This window comes from Manacus vitellinus, unplaced genomic scaffold, assembly GCF_001715985.3.
Source record: "Manacus vitellinus isolate BGI_N305 unplaced genomic scaffold, ASM171598v3 scaffold_7_pilon, whole genome shotgun sequence".
NCBI lineage: Eukaryota > Metazoa > Chordata > Aves > Passeriformes > Pipridae > Manacus > Manacus vitellinus.
In genome coordinates this window covers 15,604,607-15,632,433 of record NW_021940813.1, presented here as the reverse complement: position 1 = coordinate 15,632,433, position 27,827 = coordinate 15,604,607, and the positions used below count along the sequence as shown (strand labels likewise).

General features: G+C 38.4%; 1 protein-coding gene across 2 annotated transcripts in view; it reads left to right on the top strand.

Moving 5' to 3' along the window:
- The first annotated feature begins 15,561 nt into the window (after window positions 1-15,561).
- FRMPD4 (FERM and PDZ domain containing 4) overlaps window positions 15,562-27,827 on the top strand; it is a 298,941-nt gene continuing 286,675 nt past the window's right edge. The window contains exon 1 of one of the 2 annotated variants that reach the window (XM_018084368.2): window positions 15,562-15,752. In XM_018084368.2, the coding sequence (XP_017939857.1) occupies window positions 15,712-15,752 (41 nt within the window). In that variant the 5' untranslated portion in view covers window positions 15,562-15,711. The remainder of the gene's footprint in view (window positions 15,753-27,827) is intronic. The other variant, XM_018084365.2, reaches the window with a different exon arrangement.

Below are 27,827 nucleotides of genomic sequence, written 5' to 3'. Positions count from 1 at the left end.
CTGGCGCCTTTATATGGATACTGAAAGGAAGAGTGATTGATGTAGAACTGGAGGATCTTCATATCTTTGGCTAGTAAGACAAAGCAGGCCATCAGTCCTCTGATTGCATTTTGTACAGTGGATATTTTCCAGCTCAGTGCTTAACCATTAACTTCCTCAAGGTAAAATAGCTACTCAGCACAGTGAATATATTGAACGCTGATGAAAGACATAGGAACCTTTAAATAGGCAAGAGTAGGTCATCCATCACTACAGCCAATGGTGTGCCTATTCCAGATTCTGGCCTGAAATTCAACTGGAAGGAGCCCATAAGCCAGGTGGTGAATAAGTTGGCTGTGCACAAACACAAATCAAAAGTGGTGGGAGTGCAGAGGTGATGGAATACTGATAATTAGCATCTAAAAGAGTTTTAAAAATTTGCGTTACTAAGTCTGAATTCTCAAAGCGCTCATTTTTTTCCAAATTTTTTTTTTTAATATAGAACTTAATGTCACCTACTGCATTGATGCCTAGGGCCATAAAACTATGAAGAGAATCTGGTACTCAAAATATAAAAACATATCTTCATTTTGCAAAGTTTCTGACTAGAAACAGTGAAAAATAGCAAATATATTCAATAAAAAATACATATGCTTTAGGACTTCCTTGATCTGCAAGGAAAATTTACAGGCTTCAGTTTTAAAGATGGTGTAGAAGACCTTCTTGGACTATAAAATTTTGAAAAGAGGATTTTTATGTGTTTGGTGAAAGGAGAACCACTTTTGTTTCATACGAATATATGTGTATACACACACACAATGATGTATGAAGGTGATATAGTTTGGTGGTATTATAATAAGTGGCAGGGATCAATGGACCACAAAGATATAAAGTTGTGTGCTAATGGGTTTTTGTTGTTGCTGGGAAAAAAACCAGGAGTGATAATATTAGCCAGATGATTCAAAACATATAATCAAAATAACACTAATAAAGGGTCAAAACTTTGATAAAGGAACATTAAAAAGCTTCTAGAAACAGTTCTGGGACACTCAAGGCCTCAGCAGACTCTTGAGGATTACCAAGAAGGATCAGTCTTATCCATATTTATGTATGTCAAATGAGTAAACTAGCTTTGTTATCTATATTCACAGTATATTTTTTAAGGTCAAGTAGAATCAGGAAAAGTTAGGGAACCACAGAAACATATTCTCCAAAACAGGCTTAAGAGTTTCCAGACTTCAAAATTGTTATCAGCAGAAACATTCACCATGCTGCGAATCACAGTTCCCTGATCTCTATTCTGTACTTTCTGAATTATTGTGGCCAGAACTAGTAGAAAAATTCCTCTCATAGCCATAGATAGGTAGACATAGTGAAACTAATAAATTGATGTCCTCAATACTCTTATGATTTTTTTCAGCAACAAATTCACATAAAGCCTCACACCTTCCATACATTGTGATTTATTGCACACCACTATTAGATTATTAAATCTATAGACATGACTGACTGACTGACAGAAATTAACATGTGATACAGACTAATTCCAGAATTTACCAAATGATAAAACTCTGAAGGAACTAATTGGAATTGCTACAAATTGGAGTAGCTGCTATGCCGTCTTTACACTAAAATGAATCCAAAGCCTAGCTCAACAACACAATCTTAGAAGAACATAAAACAATTGTGTAGTGGTTGTGTTCTTATCCCTGTCACAGCAGTTTTATTACAGTTCTCCTTTAGGTGGCATTTGTTTGAATTATTTGACTGTAAATATGAAGAGGGATAAGGGGCTGATAGTATTCATAAAGTATTTTCTTGCAATACTACTCACAATATTACTCTCCTATGATGTCTGTTTTTATCTGGTGAATTTAAAATTTCACTTTTTATATTATTTTAAGTTATTTATAGAAAGATCTTTGCTATACTATAATATAGTAAAAAATTATCACAATGTTACAATACTAAACTTCTTTCTAAAGGCTGTTATATTTTTAGTGTTTATAATCACATTGGTCTAAAGCAAATCTGCAATGAAACATCTGTCTAATCATGTTCTTATAGTTACAGAGAGAAAAATAAAAATAATCCCAATGTCTTCAACTGCTTTTCTAACAAACTATCCTATAATTTGAAAAAAATAATGAAAGTATACATAAAGCTAGTTTTAATGGGGTTTTGAAAATTTTGGTGTTTTTACTAAGGCAGTTGACTATCAATGACAACTCCTGAAAATGTGCATTGTTCAGTAAATGTGTATTTTATTCACAATAAGATGGTGTGAAAAATATCAGCCATGGAAAATAACAGTCAGAGTCTACAGAGATCATACTACAATGTCAAAAGAAAACATCTTTCATGTAAATTATGCTAGCATCAAAATATAAATTACAACTGTAGGAGTGAATGGAGAACTCTTAATCCACTAATATAGAATACAGATTTCTTTCTCTCTTGTTGTAGCAGCATATAGCTTTAATAAAGGCTATTTCTATCCTTAAATTGTTATGCAATTACCAGTCCACTGCTCTTGGAACAAATAAGCTCCAGAAGATTACCTGTGATGTTTGAAATTCAGGCTGGGTATTTCAGGAGGCAGACTGACTTGGATCCTTCACCTCAAAAGTCTTATATTTATTCTTGCAAGTTGCAGAACAATTCAAAGTAGTCAGGGTGATAAAAGGAGTGAAATCTCATTTTCCTGAAAGCTTTTACTGTTCTTATTGCAGTGTGTTATTCTGGTCTTCTTAGTCAAGTGTGTTTTGAACTTAAATTGTAAATCAGAAGGTATACGTTCCTGCTGGTGAACCTTGTAAACACCAAACGTGCAATTAATGCATACAAAATCATAAAAGCTGCAGACTAAATTACTGAAGTCCCCAAATCAATTAAAGAATAATAGCTGGTTTTCCCTTTTTAAAAAACTTATGGCCTACTTTACCCTTTCCATTGTGTTAATTTATACTCAAAATCCTTAGTGCCTTTATAATTAATAAAACAAATTTGGAAAACCTTTCTCATTGCTTCTTCAAACTGCTGAGTTTCTGTCCACTTCAGCAGTCTAAAATTTCTGAGTGATAGATTCCAAACCCTTCATCGTGATCACTTATGATTTGAACTAGAAACAGATATTGCATCTCAGATAGGTGTTGAAATGTGTAAAATGTTTGTGTCTGGTTCTGGAAAATTGTAAGAGATAAGGCTATATGCTTGCATTGCCCCAATAGAGAGACAAAACATTTTTGATATTTTGAAGGGCTCTGAATTTGTGTGAATAATATTTTCCCTGTCATTCCAAGGACTCTGCTTTGTAACTAGGCAACCATGCTATAGAGAGCAGCACTATAGTATAATTTGTTTAATTCTCTAAAAATGACATAGTTATTTTCCCACATTGTTTTCTAAATTTCTCTAAAATGCCACATAAACAGACAAATCATGGGTTTGTGACTTTGGACTATACTGTCTTTATTGACTATATTTACGTATATTGTGGATGAACCTCAGAGCTTTCTTCTGTCTGCAATACTTGTTAGCAATTACCAGACATTCCTTTTTCCACTTTGTGGGAGTAGATCCAAACCAAAAATATGATTAGTTGTTCCTCTGTCCCAATAATTCTTTTGTGCAGGACACTGTGAACTTCAGCTTGGTCATTACTACTTTTCATCTATGAGGTCATGACTGTTTTAAGCTGCCTTGGCATCACTGGGCACAACAACTCTTAACTGGGTAATTTCTCATCTAAATGGTATTAAGGTCTTTGAGTTTTCCCACTGAGTAGGACAAAATTGGGATTTCAGTGAGAATTTCTGTACCATATTTATTGCAAAAGATAAAGATACTGGCAGGCTTCTAATAATAGAATTTGTATCTGTTCCTCTACCTTATGAATTTCATTATAAAGCAGTCAAACAAAAATTGCAGAGGATTAATCAGTAGCAGAGGACAGCAGAGTTTTGCAGATGATGTACCCAGCGGACAGTGCAGAGTGGGATGAATGTGGATGTATGGAATTAATATGGTATGAATGTAATTTTAAAATTACCTCTGGCTTTGTTATCTCTTCCTTGTCTTGGACCAATATAAATCCCTCAAAGCTAATACTCTTGTTTAGTACCTGGAAGCCTCCACTGCGAGGTATGGCTGCCCCCTTATTTTGGTAGATGTCCTTGGTATGAGTGTGACTTCAACTTTGCACTGTGTACCCTTGTGTAAAATGTCTGTCCCCAGATTAAATTCAAGTGTTATTTTTGACATAAAAAAATCAGTTAATAAACAAACCCTGGTGACATGACTCTTAATTAGAAAAGAATCAAGATTATACAGAATTACAACGAAATGCAATACACAATTTGTGTTGGACATTAAGCCTTGTGCTTCAGGGTTTACATACGTGTTTGTTTGGGTATAGGGGTGAGATTAGCATGTGAGTTTTTTTGTGTGTGCACAGACTATTTTAGCTATCATGGAGTTCCTCTGAAATATAACATTGGAACTGCCAGAAAGAGGATACTGGATACGGAGTCTAATCCAGCACAGCAATTGCTAATTGCCCAGGCTCCCCCAATTCCTCTGCTTATAAAGAAGAGGTATTAGCAGTGCTATTACATGAGTCTTCACATGTACACACACACACTGCCCTTCTGTCCTGCCCAAATAAGATCAATGTAATGTGGTGATGAAATTTCTAGCAGCTGCTTGTGATTAGTCCCTGATAAGCTTCTCCTACTGATTCTATGGATGAACTTTCTCATTTGCAGCACTGGAAAAATATTAGTTTCATGAATAGACAGTGCTTTAACCAACACACAGTAATAACATTGCGAGGTAATGAAAGGACAGTTGTCCAAGAAGCCAATTTATTGTAGTAAGGAGACATAGATGAGTGCACAGAAATTTGTACTAGATGCATAAGGTGGATCTAGTTGAGTTCATAATGGAAATTTAGGTAATATGTTATTTACTTCTTTAAAATATGCATGCATATGTTTTGGCTGGTAAATATTAGAAAACTAACCATCTATTCCCTAAGCACTGAAGGGAATAAGAGCAATCCTTCTTTATCCTGAAAGCTTTCCTAGAATTATCCTATATTTGTAAAGTTAGTTAAAATATATATATTCACATATTACTGTATGCAAGGTTGCCAATTCACTTCTTTATTTTTCAATCTCACAACACTTTTAGATTTTTTTTCCTTTTAGCCATCATTTCTTGATAAATGGGATTGCCTAAAAGCTCTGATATCACTAAATGGAAGTTTCCACCCCTCAGGTTTGCAGATGAAACCTTTGAAGTATTAACTGAGAGTTTTCTAAAAATCTGGAGACCAGAAAGGAAACAAATTATAACTTTCTAAAATGTTGTTTTAAAGTCAGCCTCATGATGTTTTGGGTTCTGATCCATCATTTCTGAATTTTTGAGCTGATCATATCTGCATGCTGCAGTGTATAGACACAAGAATCTGTGTTAATGGTTTGTCTAGACTTCTTTTACTGTAAGTCTTCATTCACACATTTCTTACTTGATTTTGCTGGATAATTTGTCTGAATCAGATCATGGGATCTTAACCTCTTTGGGTCAGAGATTTTAGCAATCTCCGCGGTCTTTTGACCAGTACTCAGTCCCTGCTCTAAAAGTTACAATGTAAGCAATAGCCTTAATAAACTTCCCCAAGCTTCCTAGGAGCTCTTTCATCTTTCATCTTCCTATGTAAAACTGTATCTCCATTTAAAAAAGGCAAGAGGCTTTGATTTGAATCCAGTGACAAATCATTCTGGTTTGCCTAGATATGTCTAGACTTCAAATGTCTGCAGTCTTATTACTACCGTGCATTTTATCTCCTTTCCAAACAGCGTTGCAAGTATATTAATGCTAAAATGAAAGAACAAAAAGCTGAAGAAAAATTTATCAGTCCATAGTGGACTTGACCCAAATGGATACAATGCTTACAAAGATGTGACAGCAAGCCAGGAGCCAGATAAGAGTGCAAGCTTGAGCAAGTGTCAAAAGATTAGAATCTCTTTTGGCAGGATAAACTGTCTCAAACCATGGTGAGGAATGAGGATAAAATTGCAAATGATGGTGTGCACAAATGGCAGAGCGGGGATTCAACGATGCAAGGACCTTGTATGTGGTATAACAGTATAACTTCTCTTAACACAAGCTTACAAAACCACAGTCCTCTGTTCCTCTGTTTATTCTGATGAATGGTGCAAGCTTACCTTAACACAGACACTACCTGAAACACTCAATTTAGGAGTACAAGCAATGTTGCAGAGATGAAGACCCACCCTATACCCTCCCACTCCCCCCCAAAAAACCCAAAACACAACTCAAACATTCAAACAGACAGACCTCAGATGGACAGATTTGTCCTCAGAAAATGTCTGCAGTCAGTCTCTACTGACTTCATAGGGACCTGGAGAGAACTACAGTTGTAAGGTGACTTTCAGGTAAACAGAGTTTGTTCCTCTCAAATAGGTGCGAACATCTTAAGCAGGAAGTTGATATGGGTAGTCATGATCCATACAGTGTGATTCTAATTCATCTTCCTACTTCAATGGCTTTTTGACAATTTGGCCATTCCGCTGGCAGAGACATAAGAGAAATGGGTCCTGGAAGATGGCCAGCATTATGGAGCTGGCCTGATGGATAACCAGAATAATTATTCAAGTGGATAATCTGATACAACTAAATATGTATTTTTAATTTCATATGTTTCAAAACCTCTTATCTTTTGACATGTTTTCAAACTATGCTAAGCTAATGAGTCCTGAGGAAGTGTAAAACCAGATGTCGTACATCTCTCTCTTAGATGTGTTTCTTCAGGCAGTCTTAAATTATGACACTGGATTCTCAAAGACTGGGGCAGACTTGGCTTGGACTTTCATGGGCATCTGATTTATTTCCCCCAAGAGTATGTTGTGCTCTTTTTAAGAGGAACCTCTTGGAGGAAGGGGAGATTATTCCTTCCCTTAGGGGCACCGAGCGTCCTCAAAAAGAGAAGACTCAGGAGACTATAGGACGAACTGAGCAAGTAAATAACAGAAAGGGGGCTGGACATCATGCATGGTTTGGTTTGAAAGATGACAGCAAAGATGACAGAGCAGTCCAGCAGGTTCTGGAGGTGAAGGGAGGAATTTCTAGAGGACTAGAATGGACAGAGCAGAAATTGCCACCGATCAGAAAGCTGTTAAGTTAGCTGCAAACACGAACTACCCTTCAAAACATACTGGACTTGTAGGAACTCTGTAGAAAATTTAATTTCTCTTTATGTCTTCTCTTGTCTCTGTTGTAAAAAGCTAAGTTTTTAGGTTTCAGTTTTCATTCCAACAAAACTTTTACTTCTGAGCCTGATGCAGATGTACACTAACCTAACTTTGAAAGAATCATCCAGGGCAAAAAAAACCACTATTGACATATTGTAAACATGTAGTTGTACTAATCTTGGCAGAGAAACACAAGAAGCCTTTAATATGACAGTTATATCATAATCATAAAACAGTAGTTTTATATCATAAAACCACTCATAAGGTACTCACTGGAATGATTTAAATCCACAAAAATCACAAAAGTATTTCAGGGAAAATAAAATGTGCAGCCCCTTTCCCCATGCCTTCCTTACTGCTCTCCTGTAAGTAAAAAGGAAAAATCTCATTTAGCTCTGTGCTCCTTACTGCATGAAGCAGCAAGCTTCTTGGCAGGTTCACTGATACTTATTCTGACTGCTAAGCTTCAAAACAGTTCTGAACCTCAGCCATTTTACGAGGCCAGCAGTGATTTGAAAATATCAATGCCTGTCATTTACATTGAACAAGGCTTGATTTTTTGGACTTGACTAAAAATCCATTCACCTGTAACTACAGAAACTAAAGAGATAGGTCAGGCAGTGGGACCTTGTGTATTGATGTATGACCATTTTTCCATTGGCTTTGTGGAAATTGTGCTAGGTTTCTTTTTTTTGCAAGAGCTAGGTAAGTATGTTGCTGCTCTTTCATGAAACAGATCACTTTTAATTCCTTTATTATTGCATTTGGATGTAAAATGCTTATCTGTAGAAGATCTGGGTACACACTACAAAATTTAGCTCAGAATTAGGCAACCATTTCTGTGACAACCCCCACATGGCACCAAAATAGCTTCTCTGAAAAGGAGTGATATGAGGCACATGATTAAATGTCAGTGAATTCTAAAGACTGTTTCTGCTAGGGAGCACAAAGAAAGTGATCTTGCATTGTGCTCTAAAATGTCTTTACCCTGTAACCTGATCTGCACAGACTGATGGTTCTTCTGCTGTGCATTGGCTCTTTGACTCCCTTTTGACTCCGGAAGGTGCACATGTCCATTTGTGTGATCAAGGTGCATGACCTAGGCTGAAATAGCCTGCCCTAAGGAATGCTCTGCAGCCTATCTCCTTGCTTTCAGCTTCAGGATGTAACACTACAAAGGGTAAAACAGGTCTGAGATAACAAACATGGTTATAAATTTCACCCAGACTAGAACTAGTAGCCAAAGAAGAGAGTACAGGTGTGAAGCACTTTTGTCTATATTTCTCAATGGTCTGGGAAAACAGACTTCTGCCAGCAGAAAACATGGCATAAGTGCCTTTGCATGGAGATTACTCAGGCATGTGATAGGCCACTTGCTGATGGATATTGGAAGGCTAATTTTCTATTTCCTCCTAACTGAAAGCATTAAGCTTGTACACTGTGGTAAGTAAATAGGTTCCTAACTGTACTGTATTCACAGAATATGTCTCATCAACTGCAGTGCATTTCTAAAAATTGCACACACTTTCCTAAGAACATTCTGCAAACTTTATGGCATGTTATTGTCCCTTTCAGCTTTTCAGTCCCCACTAGTCTTTCCATATACCATATTCCCATGATAATTATTCTCCAGTATTTATTGTTAAGCCACACTAGGGACTCTGTTTCTGTACTGGAAGCACTACAGAACCTGAGCCTGAACAAAATCAAAATCCTCAATGATTCTCACCAGTGGTCACTTGAATAAACAGAGTTGCCTTGAGCATGCAAGACTCCTTATCATGTTACTCAGTATGCCGAACAAGTAACTACCTTACTATACTTTAGACCACAGACAGATTTGCAGTCTTCTCTTCTACAACATTCTTAATGCAAGCCACATGATATACTTGCCTGTACACACCTTGTTAACACAGAGTTACACTGAGAACAACCCCTGATCCACAAAGACCAGCAGTTTTGTTGGTGCTACAGTCAGGAATAGCAGCTGCAGTGTGCTGTAACTTTAGCTAAGAGTAATTGCCCGCTGCCTTAGGCCACACATATAATTCACAGGCCTAGATGTATTAAACCTGCAATTAAGATCAAAAGAACACATTTTAGTGGATAAAATGTGGGGTGTGTGATCTTTCAAAGTATAGGCTGGAAATTTCAAGACTACATGCTGAAGTTTGGCTCTTCAGATACTCAGGCAAATTTGTATAAGCTGCTTGGTTTTTAGAAGTAACTAGCAATCTCTTTATTATTTGTGAATGTTTAGTATTACTGACAAATAGGTCACCTATCTGCAAGTGCCCAATATGGACTGAGAAAACCAGGTTTTGGCACTCAGATACAACTGCTCCATGAAGCTTCTATTCATTGTAAAAATGTCCTCTGACTGTAGGCTGTTTTTCTCTCATGAAATTGCTTTTTTCCCCCTCAGCTCAGATGATTGCAGATACTTCCCGGGAAAATACACAGAGAACAAAACTTTACAATGTTTCTTGAGTCTCACAATAACGCCCCATTCTGACAGGGAAAAGAAAACAGCTATTTTGTGTTCATAGAGAGACAAGCTGGCAAATTTTTAATCCATAACTAATATAATATTCGAGTATTTAATAAAAAAAATAATAATAGTAATGAAGATTTTAAATTTCAGACTACAAACAAAAATAAAGGCTTCATACCTCAATGTGCTTCTACTATAACAATCTTGTCCTTGGTTTGTTTCAATGATGTCTTAATAAAACATTGAATATGCCTCTGATTTCTAAAATTCGCCACATATTTGATCATGACAGTTGAAGAACACAGATAATACTGGAAAGACTTCAGTGGTAGTCCTGTTTTTTTAATATTTTATTCATTTGAAAATACATACTTTGATCATTTTCTCTAAGTTACCACTAAATTTTCAGTCTGCAGTCTGTTTTGGTTAAAGTATGAAAAAAAACCCCTGATGGCAGAATTCAGATTGGCCTTTGAGACAGGGTGGATGAGGTTTTGCTTTTCCCCATTTTTTTCTTTATTGTAAATAAATTTTAAGCATGCTTAATTGCATATTAACATTTCACATTTCTTTTCTTCTGATTCATCTTTCTATATTTTCTTATGATTTTTGAAATCATGGTTGTTCAAACAACACTTAAACATGTGCTTTACTTTGCAATTGTTTCAAGTTATATTTTAGACTAAGCGATGCCATGAATAGGGCTGATTATAAGCATGTCTTCAAGATTTTCTTGAATAGGATCTTTTGTCAGTAAAAGAGCCACCCTGCTCTTTCCAAGTTCTGATTTGAATATTTCATACACATCCATTCTAGAAAAGTGGATAATTTTTTATAAAGATAATTTTATTTTAAAATAACTTAATGCATTAGTATTGTCTTACTCATTGAAGTAGAAAATGTTACTATCTTTATTTTGCCTAAGGTCCTCTTTCTTACCTTGATCTCGTTCATGTATTGCAACATAGGAAAACATTCTATTTAATGGTGGGGATTTTTTTTAATACCACAGGTGCAATATGCTGTAAGCTCATGTGACCAATCAGTAGTTTTTGTTAACTGTTTCTATAACAGATCTGCTCATATAGGTTTGATTACGTACGTCTGATTTCAGCAGAATTGTTGTATCGGTTGTGATACCCTTCCTTATTTTGTTCTACACAATTCAGTATCCTTTCAGCTTCTAGATTCATTCCTCAACTGGTAAGAATGAAAATCTTATTTGCTATTTAAATTTTCAACCATCTATGATCTAATTTTGCATTTGTATATGACACATCATGTCTACCATACTAAATTATTCAGCAAAATTGAAAGCATTCAGGGCTTAACAGTCTGCATGGGTCAATTAAAAAATATGCCAGATAAAACTCCATTTGATACATGTGCCAAAAGTGACATGAAGAAACTGGTGAGTAGATTCAAGTAAGCAGAGGGACTTCTTGACAATGCTGTAAATGTAGACATCGAGAAAATCTATAATGGTTACAATTTTTTTATATGAAATTATATAGGATTAGGAAGCACCAGAATAAAGAAATGCATTCTACAATATCTGTGTTTCAAAGATTCAAGGCTGAAAAAAGAGAATGTAACAGTTTAAAATACAAGCCCACAGTACTACAGGACTTACTACATGACAGTCATAAGCAACTATCTTTAGAAATAACATTCAGTAATTAGCAGATCACAATGACAAAATATCTTCCTTCAAAACTTTGCATCACCAGTTATGTATTAACACCTCATTACTCAATGGATTTTATTATCACATTCCTCTAAACATTGTTGCCTTTTGGATATGAGTAATATCAGGAAGCACTGCAGAAAAGTTGTGGAACCTTCAGTTGTTATCTAAAAAAACCTTCCCAAGTTGATGAATTTTAAACCATTTTGAAGGTGGGATACAGCACTTTAGCACTTTAAACTATCTTTTTAAGATTCCAAACCTTAAGAAAATCCCATTTGACTAGCCTTAGAAAAACTATAGTGACAAATATTGAATTTGTGTGAGACAAAAACTTGTGAGACCTGCAAAAGTATTTAAATGAAAACGAGCCATTTCCAGATGTTTCATATTATATTTTTGGTATAGGATTCTACCTGTCTTTATTTAAATTATCTAGGATCAAATTCTATGTATCTTGTAAGTAACAAGAGATGTTGTTTAGCCCCAGGCCTAAAAGTTTGAGCTAAAAGTTTGTGTAGTATCCAAGAAAGCCCAAAGCATATTCTTCTGGTGATTATTTAGTGCCTCAGAAGGAAAAATGAAAACCCCTAAAACCCAGAAACACAAAAATAAATATTTCTTCATGTTAGTTGTAAAGATATTCACATTGTATTTCATATCAGTTTCTCTAGGGCCAAAATAATAGGGTCTTTAAAAAAATTCAGTCTTTACAGTGACTTAATAGGTTTTAAAGTTTAAACAATGTAACATTCATGTCCGCATTACAAATGTCTGCCATTTCCTTTAGAACAGGGAGAATTATAAAATAAGACACTGAATCCCTTCTCTGGAAATGCATATGAAACTGCCATACTATATGAAATCATATAGTATGGGCTTTTACTGGCCCACAGTCTACACAAGGATATCTATGATTACACAAAACGTTAGTATTAAGTGTCTTAATTGGATTAGTTTGAAGTAATAAAAGATAATAGTACCCAGTAACAAAGCATCCTCAAAAAGCTATATTTACTATGCTATCCAAGGGGAAAAAAAAAAAAGCCAGCTAAGAATTTAGCCAGGAATTGATGTCAGATTCCTGTTTTAAGATTAAGAACTTCATGTTCAATTATTGTTTGTTACTGAGATACTGAATACATGTTGGTTTGCTGTCTTTGGCTGTCTGTTCTCATACAGTGTTTACAATGTACCTTTGTCACCTTCAAATGGGTTGTATTTCACCTTTAGTCATCTGGACAACAGTCCTCTAGTCAAAGGTAGGCCTCTAGGCTTCCTCTCACTGGGGTTAACAGAGAAAATAAAGCACCTGCAAAGGGCAATTTATGTCACTTTTTCTAGAAAGAGATGGTTTGCAGTGACAGGTGCTCGCACCACAGAGGTAGGGTATGACGGCTCCAAAGCCAGTCCAAACTACATATATCAACATTCACTCTTGAAACAGAACAGTGCCCAGCACTTTGCAATTTTCATCTTTTCCTATGACTGACATAGTTTTGTATCCAGTTGCTGTGACACCAGAAGCCAAAGAACCATGAAATAAAGCTCACTCTCACACCCCAGTCTCATTCCTCACATGTGACTCTCACATCACACAGCTCAAAAGACTACCAGTATTTAGCATAGCTGGAAGAAGAACATTTGTCCAGGTTCTCTGTTCATGTTTGCACATCTGGGAATAAGATTCCTGTTATTAATAAGATACTGCTATTAATGGACTGCCAGGATTCTGGCTAGTCCAAGAGTATCTCCACAGGAACTCTGGAAAATTTGTAATGTTGCAATAGCTTCTGCCTAGGAAAACAAAAATATAAAAGTAGCTATAAACACAGCAATACTACATCAATCTGTTTGGAAAACCAAATAAAGAGGAGATAATTTCAGCTTCATTTCAAATTTTAATGCCTTTCTGTAAAGCCCTATCATTCTGAGTACCCACCCTGCGTTTACCATACTGATGTTTATAAACAATGGTCTTTTTTACCTCAGTCTTTGTTTTTAGTAGGCAAAGCTCTTTCCCCCCATAAGAGTGGCTCTTCATTACCTTTAACACTTGCACCTGCTCTCATTTTTCTCAAATGTACTTTTTGAATAAGCTGAGTATGGTATTTCTGATCAGATCTTATGATTTCTGCATTCCTGCATATCTCTACTGGAAATACCTCAGTCAGTATATCCTAGGGTCACAATTGCCTTTCCACCAAAAGACCCTGAAACCACAGAAATTCCAGTGACCCTTTAGAACTCCCTTTCTCTGGCTCTCACTACTACACTTTAGGGCACCTTTAAGTGAGAAGCCTTGGAGCATGAAGTGCTCAAGATGAGAACCTTGTTTGATACAGAACATATGTGCTTAATTTTATATATGGTATATCATTTCATGAGCTTCAGTTAGCTTTGTAGGATCTTGGCCTATCTCCTCAGTCTATAAATAAATAATGACAGATTTATAAATAAATCAGTTTCTAACCAGCTGAAACTGTGTTATCTTTGTAGCTTTTACCAATCAATAGAGCAGCATGAATGACAGGCCCAGGTTCTGCAGTTTTAAAAAAAATCTGGTAAAACAATAAATAAATAAATATAGTTACATGTAAGTACCACATAAATATTTTGATGCACTAGCACAAAATATTTCATATGGCATCTCAGAATATGCCCAAGCCGTTTACATCCGTGGTAGGCCAGCAAGTGCTTTTTAGCTGGCAGTTCAATGTTCTCCCAGTAAAAATAGATGATCAATCATTCTTTGTTGTTATTGTTTTAAAGAACAGCTTGAAACCCAATTCAGAGGGAGTGTTTGTACTCACTGTTCTTTTTGTTCTCTTATCAATACAAGTCTTAATATTAAAAAAGTGCATTGTTTTCATCTGGCTGCTGGAGTCTACATGTTGGGCTCTCCTGTCATTTTTGAAGTTCTTGGTTGTGCAGAGAGTGCAGGTGCAAACCTGCAGAAGAGACCAAAACTCTGTGAAGGCAGGAAGTAAAGAGCATGTCAATCTACTCAGAGAACAAACACACAAATAGAAACACTGGAGAAAAATCCATTCCCATGCTGAGAATTACTGAATTACAGTGTAGAGCTTGTGTTAAGATGAATTTGAATTTCACCTGTTCCGCTCTCTCACAGGAAGCTTACAGAGAGCTAAACTCCAGTGCCTCATTTAAAGCCTGATGCCCGGCAGAAGTGTAAAGCAATGTGTCTGTACTGTTCTCATGTCAGGACACATGGATGTCCCATTTTTCTGTAAGATGTGGTATGAATAATGCTTGATTTTAACTATGTTGTCACGAACCGTCCTTGTCACGTTCCTATCACGATGAGGACTCCATTCCTGCAATCTTTTCTGCCAGGGTGGAGAGGTCACAGGATGGTGACAGCAGCCAGGCAGTGGATTTCAGCCCTGGTGCCTGTTCTCGGTCCAGCATTGATGAGCACCCAGTGCGAGGGCTGAAGGCCAAAAGCGTGGAGCAGTGTGACTGCCGAGGAGAAGAGGGTTCTCTGCTTTCCCAAGTTCTTGCTTTATAAGGCCCAGGGTGCTGCTCCCCAGCTGGGGATGAGTTGCCTCGTACTTACCAGGGCTGTCCTCCTCTTGCTCAGCGTGCCTGTCCCTGTCCCGGGTGAGCCCAGGCGTGCCTCTCACTCTCCGACCCCTCGCCCTCCTTCCCTGCCGCCGCGGCCCCGGGAGGCCTTGCGGGGAGCCCTGGGCTCGGCCGCAGGGCCGCCTCGGGCAGGTGCTGGCGAGAGGCGCTGCCCGGGCCGCCGTCCGCGCCCTCCGCTCCCCCTCCGGAGGGGAGACAGCGCCGGCGAAGGGAGAAACTCCCCCGATACACCCTCCGCCTTCCTCGGCACCTTGCGACGCCACCCTCCTTTGAGGGTGCTGCAGAGAGGCGGGCGGAGCGCTGCCGCCTCCTCCTCAGCCTTCCCGGTGCACAGCCCGGGCTGCGGGCAGCGCTCCTTGCCGGGCAGCTCCAGCGCCGCTCCGATCCCGGAGTTACCCCGGAGAGCACTCGGCAGGCGGGAGCGGGGGGCGGGGGGGGCGGAGGGGGAGGGCTGCGCGCAGATCCTGCGAGCGCTGGTCCTGCAAAATGCTGCACGCCCAGCTCCCCGCCGGAGGGGGTAGCAGCCGCTGTCTTCGCCGCTCCTGCTTTTTTTGCAAGGGCTGTTGCTGCCGCTGGACGCAACCTTCTCCCGACATGGAGCTGCTGCCACCGCCGCCGCTGCTGCTGGAGTGAGTGAGTGTGACGGGCAGAGCTGGCCGGCCGCATGGATGGATGTGTTTAGCTTTGTGAAGATTGGGAAGCTCTCCGGGTAGGTGTTTGCAGCCGCTGCTGCTTGCTCCGCGAACCGCGGGCCGTCCGCGGCTGCGGGCGCTGCCCCTGCCCGGCGGGGGGGGAGGGCTGGGGGGGCTGCCCGGCGTTGGGAGCGCCCGCGCCGCTCCAGCTTCCCTGGTAGCGGGGGCGGGTCTCGGGGTGGGGTGGGGCGCTGGGTGCTCGCCTGCCCGGCACCTGCCCGGGCCGTGCGGTGTTCGCCCGCGCGGGATGGTCGTCGCCCTCTCCCTCCTGAAGGACAAGTAACGCGTCCCGGCGTGCGGCCGCAGTTGGGCGAGAGCGGTGCCCGCCGTGAGACGGCCGGCGCCCATCTGAAAATGCCAAAGGGACGGCAGGAGCCGGAACCGGGGCGCGTGTGGTGGTGTTTGAGGGGTGTTTGGTGTTTGGGGGGGGTGGTGGTCGCGACGCCTCCGCGGTCGCGGTGCGGTGTCGTTCGCGTGCCGGAGCGGGGGTGAAGTTCCGAGGGAGCGGAGCGGGCACCGCCTGGCCGGGCCGGCCGGGCTGCGCCGCCGGGGTGGGGGCTCGCCCTGCCCCTCCGCTCCGCTCCCGCGGTACGCGCCGCTGCGGGCACGCCGGGTCCCTGGAGCGGTATTTTGGGAGAAGTGGTGACATCGTCGCCAGTTTCACACGGCGATGGGTGCAGGGGCGCGAGTGGATTTGGCGTCTCTTTTTTCTTGCTTGTAAGGCACGTACTTCTCGTTGTTTAAAGAGTGGTTGATTTGTATTATTTTTCTCCATTTCTTTGTTTTCCGAATAAACCTTCCCTTGACTGGCCTCGGAGTTGTGGTCTCACGCTACGGACTGTTGCATTCGCAGCCGGTTGCCAGGCCTGTAGCTGCATAGATAGACCAAGAGGCAAAACAGCCCCTGTTAAAATGTTCCCACCATAGTTAAGCATAACTGGAGGTAGCTCTTCACAGTTACACATCTCAAAGATGCAGTACGAAAGTTCTCGAGTCACAGGGTTTTTTCAGGGTTCTGGTGTGGATAATCTTCCTAAGGGATTTAGCTTTGATCACTGTAACTAGAAGTGTTTCAAATTCTTATGATTCAGTGGTTCCTACACCATAGTTACCATATGCTTTTCTGTTTACGAAGCATATATGAGGCTGAAATGTGATGTTGTACAAAAGGGGGAAAGGCCTTGCTAAGGAAACAAATCCACAAAAAGTGGCTTGTTCTGGTGACAGTCAGGTAGGGAGCTTGTCAAAATGATAGACGGTCTTTAAAAAAAAATATTGCATGGCTGGAAGTTACAGAGTGCCACAGGTGCAGGTGTTGCCTTTATCCCCCAAAATTCCCACCATTGCACCTGGCTGTGATTACAGCTCTGCTTGTGGCGATGCCAGCACAGAACAGCTGCTGTCATTCAAGCACATCATTGTCTCATCCTGCTCACAGCAATTTTACGCCATGTGACAGCGCCAACACTAGCAGCCCGCTCAGCTTTCTTTGGGTCCTATTACTGGCTGATACCGCTAGAGCTGCAGCAACAGTAACTACAGTGGAAACTTTGAGGAGAGGGAAAATATGCTCACATAGATAAGGAACAGGTCATGTAGTATGATATTTATTTCCAGGTGATTGAATTGCGTGACCTTCTCTATTTGTTTGGAAACAATGTTTTAGAAAAGCTCTCAGGTCTTCATGTCACACTTGAGCTAGAATCAAAGGAAGAGAAAGGGATGTGCCACTGGAAAATGTTAAGTCAGGTGCATGGCAGTGTTTAGATAGATATATTGTAAGCTTAGTCTTTGTAGGTGCGTATGAAATCTGTAGCTTTCTGCATACTTGAAGACACAGCTCTTACCAATGCTGAGATTACTATTTAAGTAAAGGCAGACCATAGCAATTCTCCAGAAGAAGCTGGAAGTTCCTTCTGAAATGAAATTGCAAGTTTCAAGGCTCATATCTGAATTTGAATCAGCATGATTCAAAGATATTAAGTACTTAGGGACTGTGTTTATCTTGTAGATTGCAGTAAATAATTTCTGCACCAAACTACTCTTTTTGTTCCTAATTTTCCAGTTGTTAAAAAGACCTAATAGTTTACACAGAACTTGACTTTACTTGGTGTTTCCTAGGTAACAGCCAGGTATCTGTTCCAATTTTATGAGAGCTTTATGAAGCAGATAGGTTCCAGTATAAACCCCATTTTTAATCCCTCTGTGCATTTGAGTTGGAAAACTAGTTTGCCCGAAAATACCAGTTCTTTGTTTGCTGTTAGAAGGAAGGCTTTTCTGAAAGAAAGGAGTGAGATGGTAAATAGTATTTAACTGATTGTGATCTTACAGGCAGATTACTTAGAGAAAGTTCTTTTGAACATGGCTAGTGCTGAACTTTTTTATAATATTCAGTCTCTTTTAAAATTTCGTTGTTCATTCAGGTCTCCTCATTTTAGGTTGCAAGTCTGCCATTGCAGTTTTAGTCTGCAGCCTTGATTCTGCAGGCAGTGGCATAGGTAAGCTCTGTTATGAATGACTACTGGAAGGGATGCTTCCTAAAGTCATAGTATAATTTTAATAGATCTGGTGAGAATTTAAATTTTGTTTCTGCCATTTAATGTATAAGAGACTTTATCTAGAATAAGCTTAAAATGGGGTATAAACTCTTAGAAAGTGGCTACTGGATATAAAATTTTACATAGCATACATAAAGAAATTATGTTTTAATTATCTGTGCACAGGTTTTTTTTTTATGTGATGGCTGTGTGTGTAGGGTCTTTTAGAGGCTCTCACTTCTACAACTGCTTCAACAGTTGCCCATATATGCTAGGTAAGTGGGGAGTAGGGGCATAATCTGGAAAAGGATTATATGCAGAAATGGAAGAGAATGCCAAACTGGTTTTATGACAAATGTGGTCTCTGGTAATCCTGTCCTTTCCTTGCCTTTGTAGGTCTGTCACATTGTGTACTATGCATAAAAATACAGATGCTTCATGATAAAGTTTCTGTTGATTTTGAAAGATTGGAGATACCCATCTGACATTGAAAACAAAAATACTGTGTAGAAATACTGATCACACTTTCCCTGACATAGCCTCTTTCCCACCCCCCTTTGGAAATTCACCAGTCTGGTAATAGTCTGGAGCAAATGTTTTGGTATAAATCTTATGGTGTCATTCTCTGGAAGAAAAAAAACCAAAGAAACAATCACCTTTTATGGTAATGAGTTTCCAAGTGTAGAGAATGATTGACAAGCTTTGTTTAATGGATCAGTATCTGATGCAGAGCTGTACAAGCCAAGTGAATATTTCTATAGTTTGGTCTGCATAAGCATATATGGTGTGGTAGTGTCTGTAGTTTGGGAGGGAGGATTAGTGGGATAGATAAGATGCACATAAAAATTGCCAGATTAGCTTGGGTCAGAAGTCTGTCTTGCCTGGTACTGCTTTTAGCAACTGCTTGGGGAAAGTGTAGAATGAGGACAGGTAAGGCGTGGTGATTCTTAGGCATAGGTGCAGACAATGGAGGAGGACAGTGCTGCTGTGCTGAACATGAAATGGAGTGTTTTCTGATCAAGGTAAATCTGAGTACAAGGCACAGTGTCCAGTTTCTAGTCAGTACTGGACAGATGAACTATGAAACAGTAGGTCAGAACAGTGAACAGAGGTTATAAAGAGTTTAAGACTGTATTCATAGAATATATTTTTAGTTAGAAAATCTTTTTATTGGGTATGACTGTTTTTTGTGATATCTGTAGAGGTCAGTTCTATTTCAGGGCTCCCACAGCAGGATGTAAAACTTTCATATGGAAAGATGGTTGTCTGGATATCACCTGAATGTGACTGAGGGAGGTAGTGACTTTCTAGAGTTGGTATGTGTACCTCCTGTGCACCTGCTACTGTTTGTAGATTTGCCAGATAACACTGGGGAGAAAATAAAATGTCTGCTTGAGTGGCCATCAGTCTGTAAGCTGTGGCAATACTGGTAAGGGTAGGGTGGACATTTCTGTCACACAGTTACTTCTGTGGGAGAAGTTCTGAACTCATGAAGTCATTTGTCATCAGAAGAGAAGAGTCCAAGAAATAGGGCTGCAATATGGGGTAAGAAAGTACATATCTGCACTATGTCATTGTAGCTGTTAAAAGTATAATTAATGGAGAGTTAACCTGATAAAACAAACAAGAGGATACCAGGAAGATTTGGACCAGTCCTTGACAGTCATGCTAATTTGTGGTATGTGGTAGGTAAATTTGTCATACCTGAATCTCTACTTTTCTGCTCAAGTTTAGCATTGCTATCCATTATTCTTGAGTTTAAATTTATGCCACTAAAATTGGATGTGAATAGCCATATCCTTTCTGTACCCCTTGGAATGAGCTTTAAAATAACAACAAAAAAACCCCCACAGGCCTGCATGCTCTTCTTTTCAGAGAACACTCATATATGGCTTTTCCCTGTGATTATGTTAAACCTGAGGGTGAGTTTCTAACTGAGGAGGAACCTATTACATAGTTCTTTCTCATTGGGGTGGATAAATCTTGCATTCTCCTCTTTTGTGCTTATCTTTCCATAACTGGGAATCTCTGGTCAGGTGGACTGACTTAATACCTGCACAAATGTTTGGGCTTTTGGGTTCTTCCTGCTTATAAAAGTGAGGGTGCGGATCCTTACATTCAGTCTCTCACTTTACAGCCTATGTCGTAGCCCTGTGCTCAGTTTTGTTCTCTCAAGATACATATGGTCTTTAGATGTCCTGTCCTACTGATGTGAAAGGTTCTCTCCTAGATCTGTCTTAAAATCTAACAGACCAGAAGCTGTGCTTGTAGATTCTGAGTACTAGGCCCTGTTGTAGGTTTTGTTGTTGTTTTGTGCTTTTGTTTGTTTGTTTGGTTTGTTGTTGGTTTTTTTTTTTTTTTTAAACAGGGAATAGGGTTGCTTGGCTTCATGGTTTAGGTTTGGGGTGTTTTTTTTTTTTTTTTTTTTTTTTTTTTTTTAGCAAAGCAGACATATGTTTTCTAGATTTAAGGTTCTGAGATTAGCCAGTCTCTTGTTTGGTGGTGTCTTTTTGTTTGTTTGTTTTGGTTTTGATTTTTTTTTAATTTTATTTTAATTTTTTTTATTTTTATTTTTTTAAGGAATTGTAGAAGATTTTGGGATCCTTCTCTCTCTTTATCAGAATAGCACCTTTCTTTACCTGTGATTTTCCTTGCCTGCTTTTTATTTTGCTGTGAAGTTTAAAAAAACCTATCTTAATGGAAAGACAATTGAAAGTGTGATTAACTTACTGATGCTGTTTTGCATATGATTTTTGGAACAACTTTTATGAGTACTCTTTGAAATGACAATATTGTAGCTTGTAAGTCATTTTCAGTATTTACAAAAGACTCTGTCAGTAAGAAAACCTATGATTATCCCTTTTATGCTCAAAGGAGGTAATTTAATTCTAAAAAAAGATTTTATTATACTGGATGATAATTCAGATAACCATTAATTCATTTCAACTTTTTTTGTTGAGGACTGCATTACATTTAGTGACATATTTGTTTAGTCACATTAATATAAAAGCTTAACCTTATATTTTATTATTTGTTTTTGTTAGCTGACACACATAATAAAGACACGTGCTTTAATGTTTCTGGTGGTAGTAGTGTTGTATCTCGTAATGGCTTCAGCAGTTTAGAGATTTATTAAAACCACTCCTTATATTATGAACTGCTGTAAACTTGCCAAGTGGCCAGTGAATGATGATGCAACTCTGCTAAATATGTATGTTCTCTAAATGCTGTTTGCCTAGTGATACAGCTCTAAAAAGATGTAACCAGAAGCAACCTTGTCTCTTGAAAATTTGAGAAAGCAAAAAATAAGAAAATAAATGCCACAAGTAGTGCTTTTCTTTCCCCCCTTCTACTAATTACTAAATAAAATGAAATGAGAACTTTGAAAATTGATGCTCTGATTTAAGAACAATCAAAGCATGTCCAGGTTCTATGTAATATTTTTATTTCTAGGAAGATTGCTCTTTCATTTACTTTATTTTTTTTGTTTTTTAAAACTTCAGTCTGTGGTGTCAAATCATTAGTTGATAGGGTTAAATCCAGAATCTTGGCATAGTTTCTTTTATAATCGTAACTTGCACCAATGTTTTTGTGTGTATGCACGTTTAAGGCAGTCTGTTAACATTTTCATATGTTTTGAGAAGATAGAAAAGGTTGTTTTTTTTTTTCCCACTACATTCACTGGTACCAGGAAGAACCTGAGGTGTTTTATAGTTTTTTGTTTAGTTTCTTTTTGTGGAGTTGGTTTGGTTGCCGTGCTGTGGCTTGGGTTTTGAGAAACCTTACTTTTCTTTTCAGTCCAACAGATTCGTGTGAGAATTTTCTGTTAAATTGAAAAAAAAAATCTTTAACCATAACAGTAATACAAAATGAGGGTATGTTTCCATATTTTGCAACTCTAGGTCATTATAGAAGTGTATCAAATTGTTCATAGAAAATACAAATCATGACTTGAAATAATGACTGGATAATACATTCTCTCAGCTCTGTTTGTAATGTGGCAGAGAAGGGGTATTTTACTGCTCTTGACATCATTTTCAAGCAGTTATATCAGTGTATCACAACTTAGTGTCTGACTGATGTGATGAAGAATTGAGTAAAGTCATGTGGGAGATACCACCTCCTATAAAATGAACCATCATCTGGGAAGGATCTGTAAGTGCTGCAGACAAATAATGCAAAAAATGAAATGTGAGGAAGGGAAAAATAACTTTGGATTCCAGTCCTACTGTGTCATCTAAAAGTAGCTCTGTTAAATCAGGGAAGACCATCCAGGTACATGAATTACTCATTTGCATGACTGTGTGCACATAACCTATTTGGATCTACCACCTTATGGAAGCTTTTGGTGCTGACAAAGTATCAGTGTTTAAATATTGCAGGGACATGCCTTGAATGACTTCTGATAATACCAAATTGTACTTAAACCTGCTTTTCATAATCATGAGTAATGTGATTGGTTTTGTGACATACCTTCAAGAAATTTGTGAACTGAAAAGGTTGCACATTCGTTGAAGGTATGTTTGAAGACTTTTTTAAAAGAAACAGTGAGACTCCTTCTGATAATTATTCCATTGACTGGAAGTGAAGCAAATAAGTATCAGTAGTATAAATTCCAATAAATAATTGCACATTCAAATCCTAGTAAAATCAACACTGCTTAAAATCCAAACATGTGAAAGTACATTGGAGCTGGAAATGTGAAGTAGTTTTAATAAGCAACATTTTGAATTATTATAAATAATCAAAATAATTGGGGCAATTGTCAGGTACTATAGAAACATGGAGAGATAAGATTCTGGAGAACAGGTGGATATCTTGCAAGATTTTGAGAACTGTTGATAAAAAAATAGGTTTATATAGAGAATAGAAAGAAAGTGGTGAAGGCAAAGGAGGAATATTTGTGTGCTAAAGTCAGGTACTGAGAATGAATCTTTTTATGATCTGGCTCCTGATAGAGTTTATTTTTGGCTTTTGTCGGAAAGTTTTGAAACTCTAAAGGAAAGAGACTTGAGATATTGTAAGGTGTTATGACCTTTTTGAATTTATAGATAACTAAAAAAAAAAGTATATATGTGTGGATTGATGAAAACTATGTAGTCATTTACATTAACAATCAAAAAGACCAAGAAGTGTTCCTTTTGTTCCTTAGAGTTTATTTCTGTACATTTAATTTTTTCTTTGTTTTTGGGAAGTGGAAGAGAGAAAATATAATTGTTGAAACCAATCTTGTTTAAGAAGAAAATCTAAAATCACTATCTGTAAAATTTTTTTAGAACTGATTGTACCCTGTTTAGGATGAAGGTTTTCATTTAGGTTTTTTATATGACTTGGTTTTTATTGTTCAGATGAACTGTCAGCCCTTCTTGTGTAAGTGGTCCCATATTTGTATAAAGTATTTTCCAGCATTATGCAGCCTGTAGGGTTTTGCTTACTTTGCTTATAGATTTTGCAGTTTCACTGTTTGTTTTTAATCTTGAATTCGTGATTATATGACTCTGGATTTGGCAGTAGTCATATGTTTGGAAAGCAAAATGCCTGTTATTCTATGGCAGTAAATGCTACTAGGAGTACTAGCAGTTGCACCAGCCATGTAGAACAAGCCAGGCGTGTGTTACAAGTCCGAGCTGTGTGTATTTCACTTTGTGCTCTGCACTGGACTGAAACAGAGCAATAGAAAACTGGAGAAGAAATCTAAGTAGTCTGTATTTAAGCAGTTTAGTAGAGGCAGGATGCTTCATGTTTAGCTAAATGCCTGAGTGATGGCGCTGACTTTGACTTGCTCTAAATAAGGCTATCACAAGTTTAAGACTTTTATGCCACAAAAGGAAAAAAAAGTAAAAAATTGAAGGCTACTGTAGCACTACCTTTAAAGCCTTACCCACTCTATAATCATAGAATATGCTGAGTTGGAAGGGACACATCAGGATCATTGAGTCCAACTCCTGGCCCTGTGCAGGACACCCCAGGAATAACACCATGTGCCTGGGAGTGTTGTCCAAACGACGAAAGACTAAAGAAGTGGGCTGTCTGTTTAACACTGCAATACATAGCAGGTTGCACACCCATAGCAGAGAAAAGACAAATGTCAGTTGTTTTGACTGTACAACGTGCCTGATAAGTCAAAATGCAGTACATATTGTGTTCAGGTAGAAATGATCAAATTTCATATGCTTTTTTTACTGGTGTTAGCTTATGGATCATATGAAAATTGCAATTTAAAGGCATCTGCTTTTCTTGATTTTTATTGTTTTACTTGTTGACCACCTCTGATGATGTTAACCAAATGGTTAAGTTTTATCTTTGAAGAAACTTTTTTTTCCAGTGAGACAGCAGATAGTTTTCTCATGAAGTTGGCTATCTACTTACATTTTTACTTTGCATAATGTATTGTACGTTACCTGTCATGTTTACAAGGAGGGCCTTCTCCTCTGTCAAGGCACAGAGGGAAGAGGGACAGAGAAGAACTGCACATGGGGGGTGATCTGTACTTCACTATTCTGCGTTGAAGGCGAGTATTGGCTACAGTGTGTAATAGGGGAGGAGCAGCAGAGGTAGGAAGAGAGAAATTGGAGAAAGTAAGTTAATGAATGTTTTATTGAATGAGAGCTTATTTGCCATGAGTGAATTGAAGTAATTGGTCAAGACTAGCTGATCTTTATGTGAAGATGAACTTGCATTGTTGCCTGGATAGGAATTTATTTGCTTCATAAGGCTGGTTGAATTAATTGCTTAGATGTGCCGTAATCTGCATGACTGCTGTTTGAAAAAAAGGAAGAATACACTCCAGCATTGGAACAGAAAGAACTTTTTTTTCCCCTAAGGTCTTGAGTTTCTTCTTGAAAGTCTTTCTTTCTCCAGGGGTTTCTGGTGGCTGAGCTTGAATTAACTCAACACATGAAATAACAAGGTGGTCCCCAATTACCTGGTGCTGTCTAAAAGACACTATAATTGGGATGGTGCCTTTTCTCAGGGTAAAGCTCATCCCCTGAACTGGATCACTGGTGAGCCTGTGACTTTTTTTTTCACCCTTTGAATGCACGTAACTTGACTGTAATATTTGGGAAATGTGCTTATGTTTCATTCTGGCTTAAAAAAGTCCAAAAAAACCCAGAGCATTTCTGCTGGTATAGATATCTAAACTGGCCTGGCAGAAGTGATCAGAGCATGTTGTCTTGGGCAGCGAGGTGGAAGGGGAGGAGGGAAAGTGGAGCTTTTGGTGTCTGCTCAGCTCTGTTACATTGCACCACATTTGGTGGTGGGTGCTGCTGTGGGAGAACATGGAGATGGAAACCTCCCTTCAGTTGCCTCTGGGAACTGAGAAGGCTATGTGAGAACTCCACATGAGAGCAAATCTGGGGAGAGGGGAGTATCCTGATAAAGATGAGTTGGAATGAGGAGAAGCTGCTTCAGCCCCTCTGAAATTCCTCAGATCTTTCCTGGCTTCTCTGGCTTCCCTGTCTTTTCCTGCCTTCGAAGCCTGTTGTGCTGCCTTCAAGTGACTCGGCTTTGTTCGGGCACCTGTGGAATCAGGTGCAGGTTCTGTGTGCTAAATGCAGCTTTTGTATATCGTGCATGTCCTGATGTATCAAGGTATTACTCCCCTGCACCCGTGCCATACAGTCTAAAGAAACTGGCTTCCTATTATTTTTAAAAGCAGATTTCTCTTCATATTTTACCTTATTAGGCAGGAGAGGAGTGTGGTTGTCCAAGGGATTAATTTTCATGGATTGCTTGTAGAAGATGAACTGTCCAGGACAAATGAGATTTTTTTTTTTATTTTATTTTTTTTAAATTTTATCTTTTAAATAATGAATACGTGTTCATTCATAGCAGTAAGGTTGCAGTTATATTCTTTCCATATACATGTTTTCCAGGCTCTGGAGGCTGTTTGAAGAGATAAGAAGTTTCTTTTCAAATGCTCTATTTCTGAACTTGGAAAGAACATCTTCCAGAAGCAAGTGCAGTGTGTCTGTGCTGCTTCTGAAACCACAAAAAATAATTGGAGAGTACTAATGGCTTGCTTTTCAAATGCTCCTCATTTCTGAACTGGAAATGGAAGTTTTATTCGTGCATAATTAACCTGAATTTTTAATTTTACTTTGAACAATGTGGCTTTCTCTTTTTTAACACAAATAGAGTAAACTTTGAGGAGTTTCCATTTGGTGATTTTTCAATTCCTTCTGTATCTTCTGTCATTCCTTATACCTATGTGGCACTTCAGCAACCACCTTCCTTGTTGACCACTTTCATGCTTTGTGATGTTTACCCATCAACTCTATCACATCACTGAAAATGCAGTCTAAAAACGATTGTGGTTACATGGATCTTGAAGGATATGTCTAAAGGATCACTCTAAAAAACGCCAAAACAAATTATTCTGTTGAAAAATTTTAATTTAGAACTACTAAATCTCTTCTGGCTTGGGTGCTTTATTGTAAAAAAAAAAATATATCAAAGGAAATACTGTCAGAATGCACAATTAAAAACAATGTAGTTTTCACAGTTGGTTTTTTTTTTTTACTAGATGGCTAATATCATGAATGTGCATGACTAATATTAGTCATTAAGAAGACCACTTTATAAGTAATGTTCTTGGAATATGAACAGTGGAATACAAGTCTGTTTTGCTTTAGTTGACATGCTTGGTCAAAAAACTTCCAATATCTTTATTTTTGATCCTGAATATATTGCATATTTGTTTACTGAAAACACAGTTGTGTTTTTTTTCAAAGCAAAATATTGATTATTCTTTTCTTTTGATGGCTGTAGTAGGCATTAAGGTACTGTGACAGGTCTTGTAGAGAAAGCTGTGTTCTGAAATGGCAGTGAGGAAAACTGGTGGATTCTTTGTCCCTGCCAGTTGTTTCCATAGTTGCCCTGTTGTCCATGATGTCTGAGTGTTCTGCCTGGTGCAGTGACTGTTTAATAGATTTTAATAATAACCTCTTATGTGAAGGGTAAAGGAGGAATTTCACTGTTTCAGATGTTAGTGCAAGCTTCATCCTTCATCTCAATGAAAGTACTTTGTATTTCTTTAATGGCAGAACATTGATTTGCTTTTTGTTGTGTTTTCTAAAGTTCATCTTGACCTCACAGTGTTCTTTGGCCTTGTAATGAATAGGCAAATGTATGTTTGTGGAAGTGTGTCCCTTTCATTTGTGTTCATTAGCCATTAATGCCAGAGTTCATCTCCTTTTCTCATGTTACATTCTGGTTCTCAAAAAGAGAAATTCTGTTTTTATGTTAAATGTTTAAAATGTTTCTTTCATAGGACAAGGTAAATCAGCACTAGTTTGATTTTTCTTTCCTTTTTTTTTTTCCCCTTCCCCCCAGCGGTTCATATTTCAGTTCTGCAATGAAGAGTTTTCTAATTAGAGGACACAATACCTGTTCTACTGGGTGTTATCTCAAGATAGCTGACATTTATTTTAGCTGCATAAGATATGACTGGTAGTATCGTATACATTTGTTAAGCAGGCTGTAATCATAACAACATAATCTATCGAGTGTTCAAAATACTCTTTTTTTCCTTCTCTAAATGTGGTGGTAAGC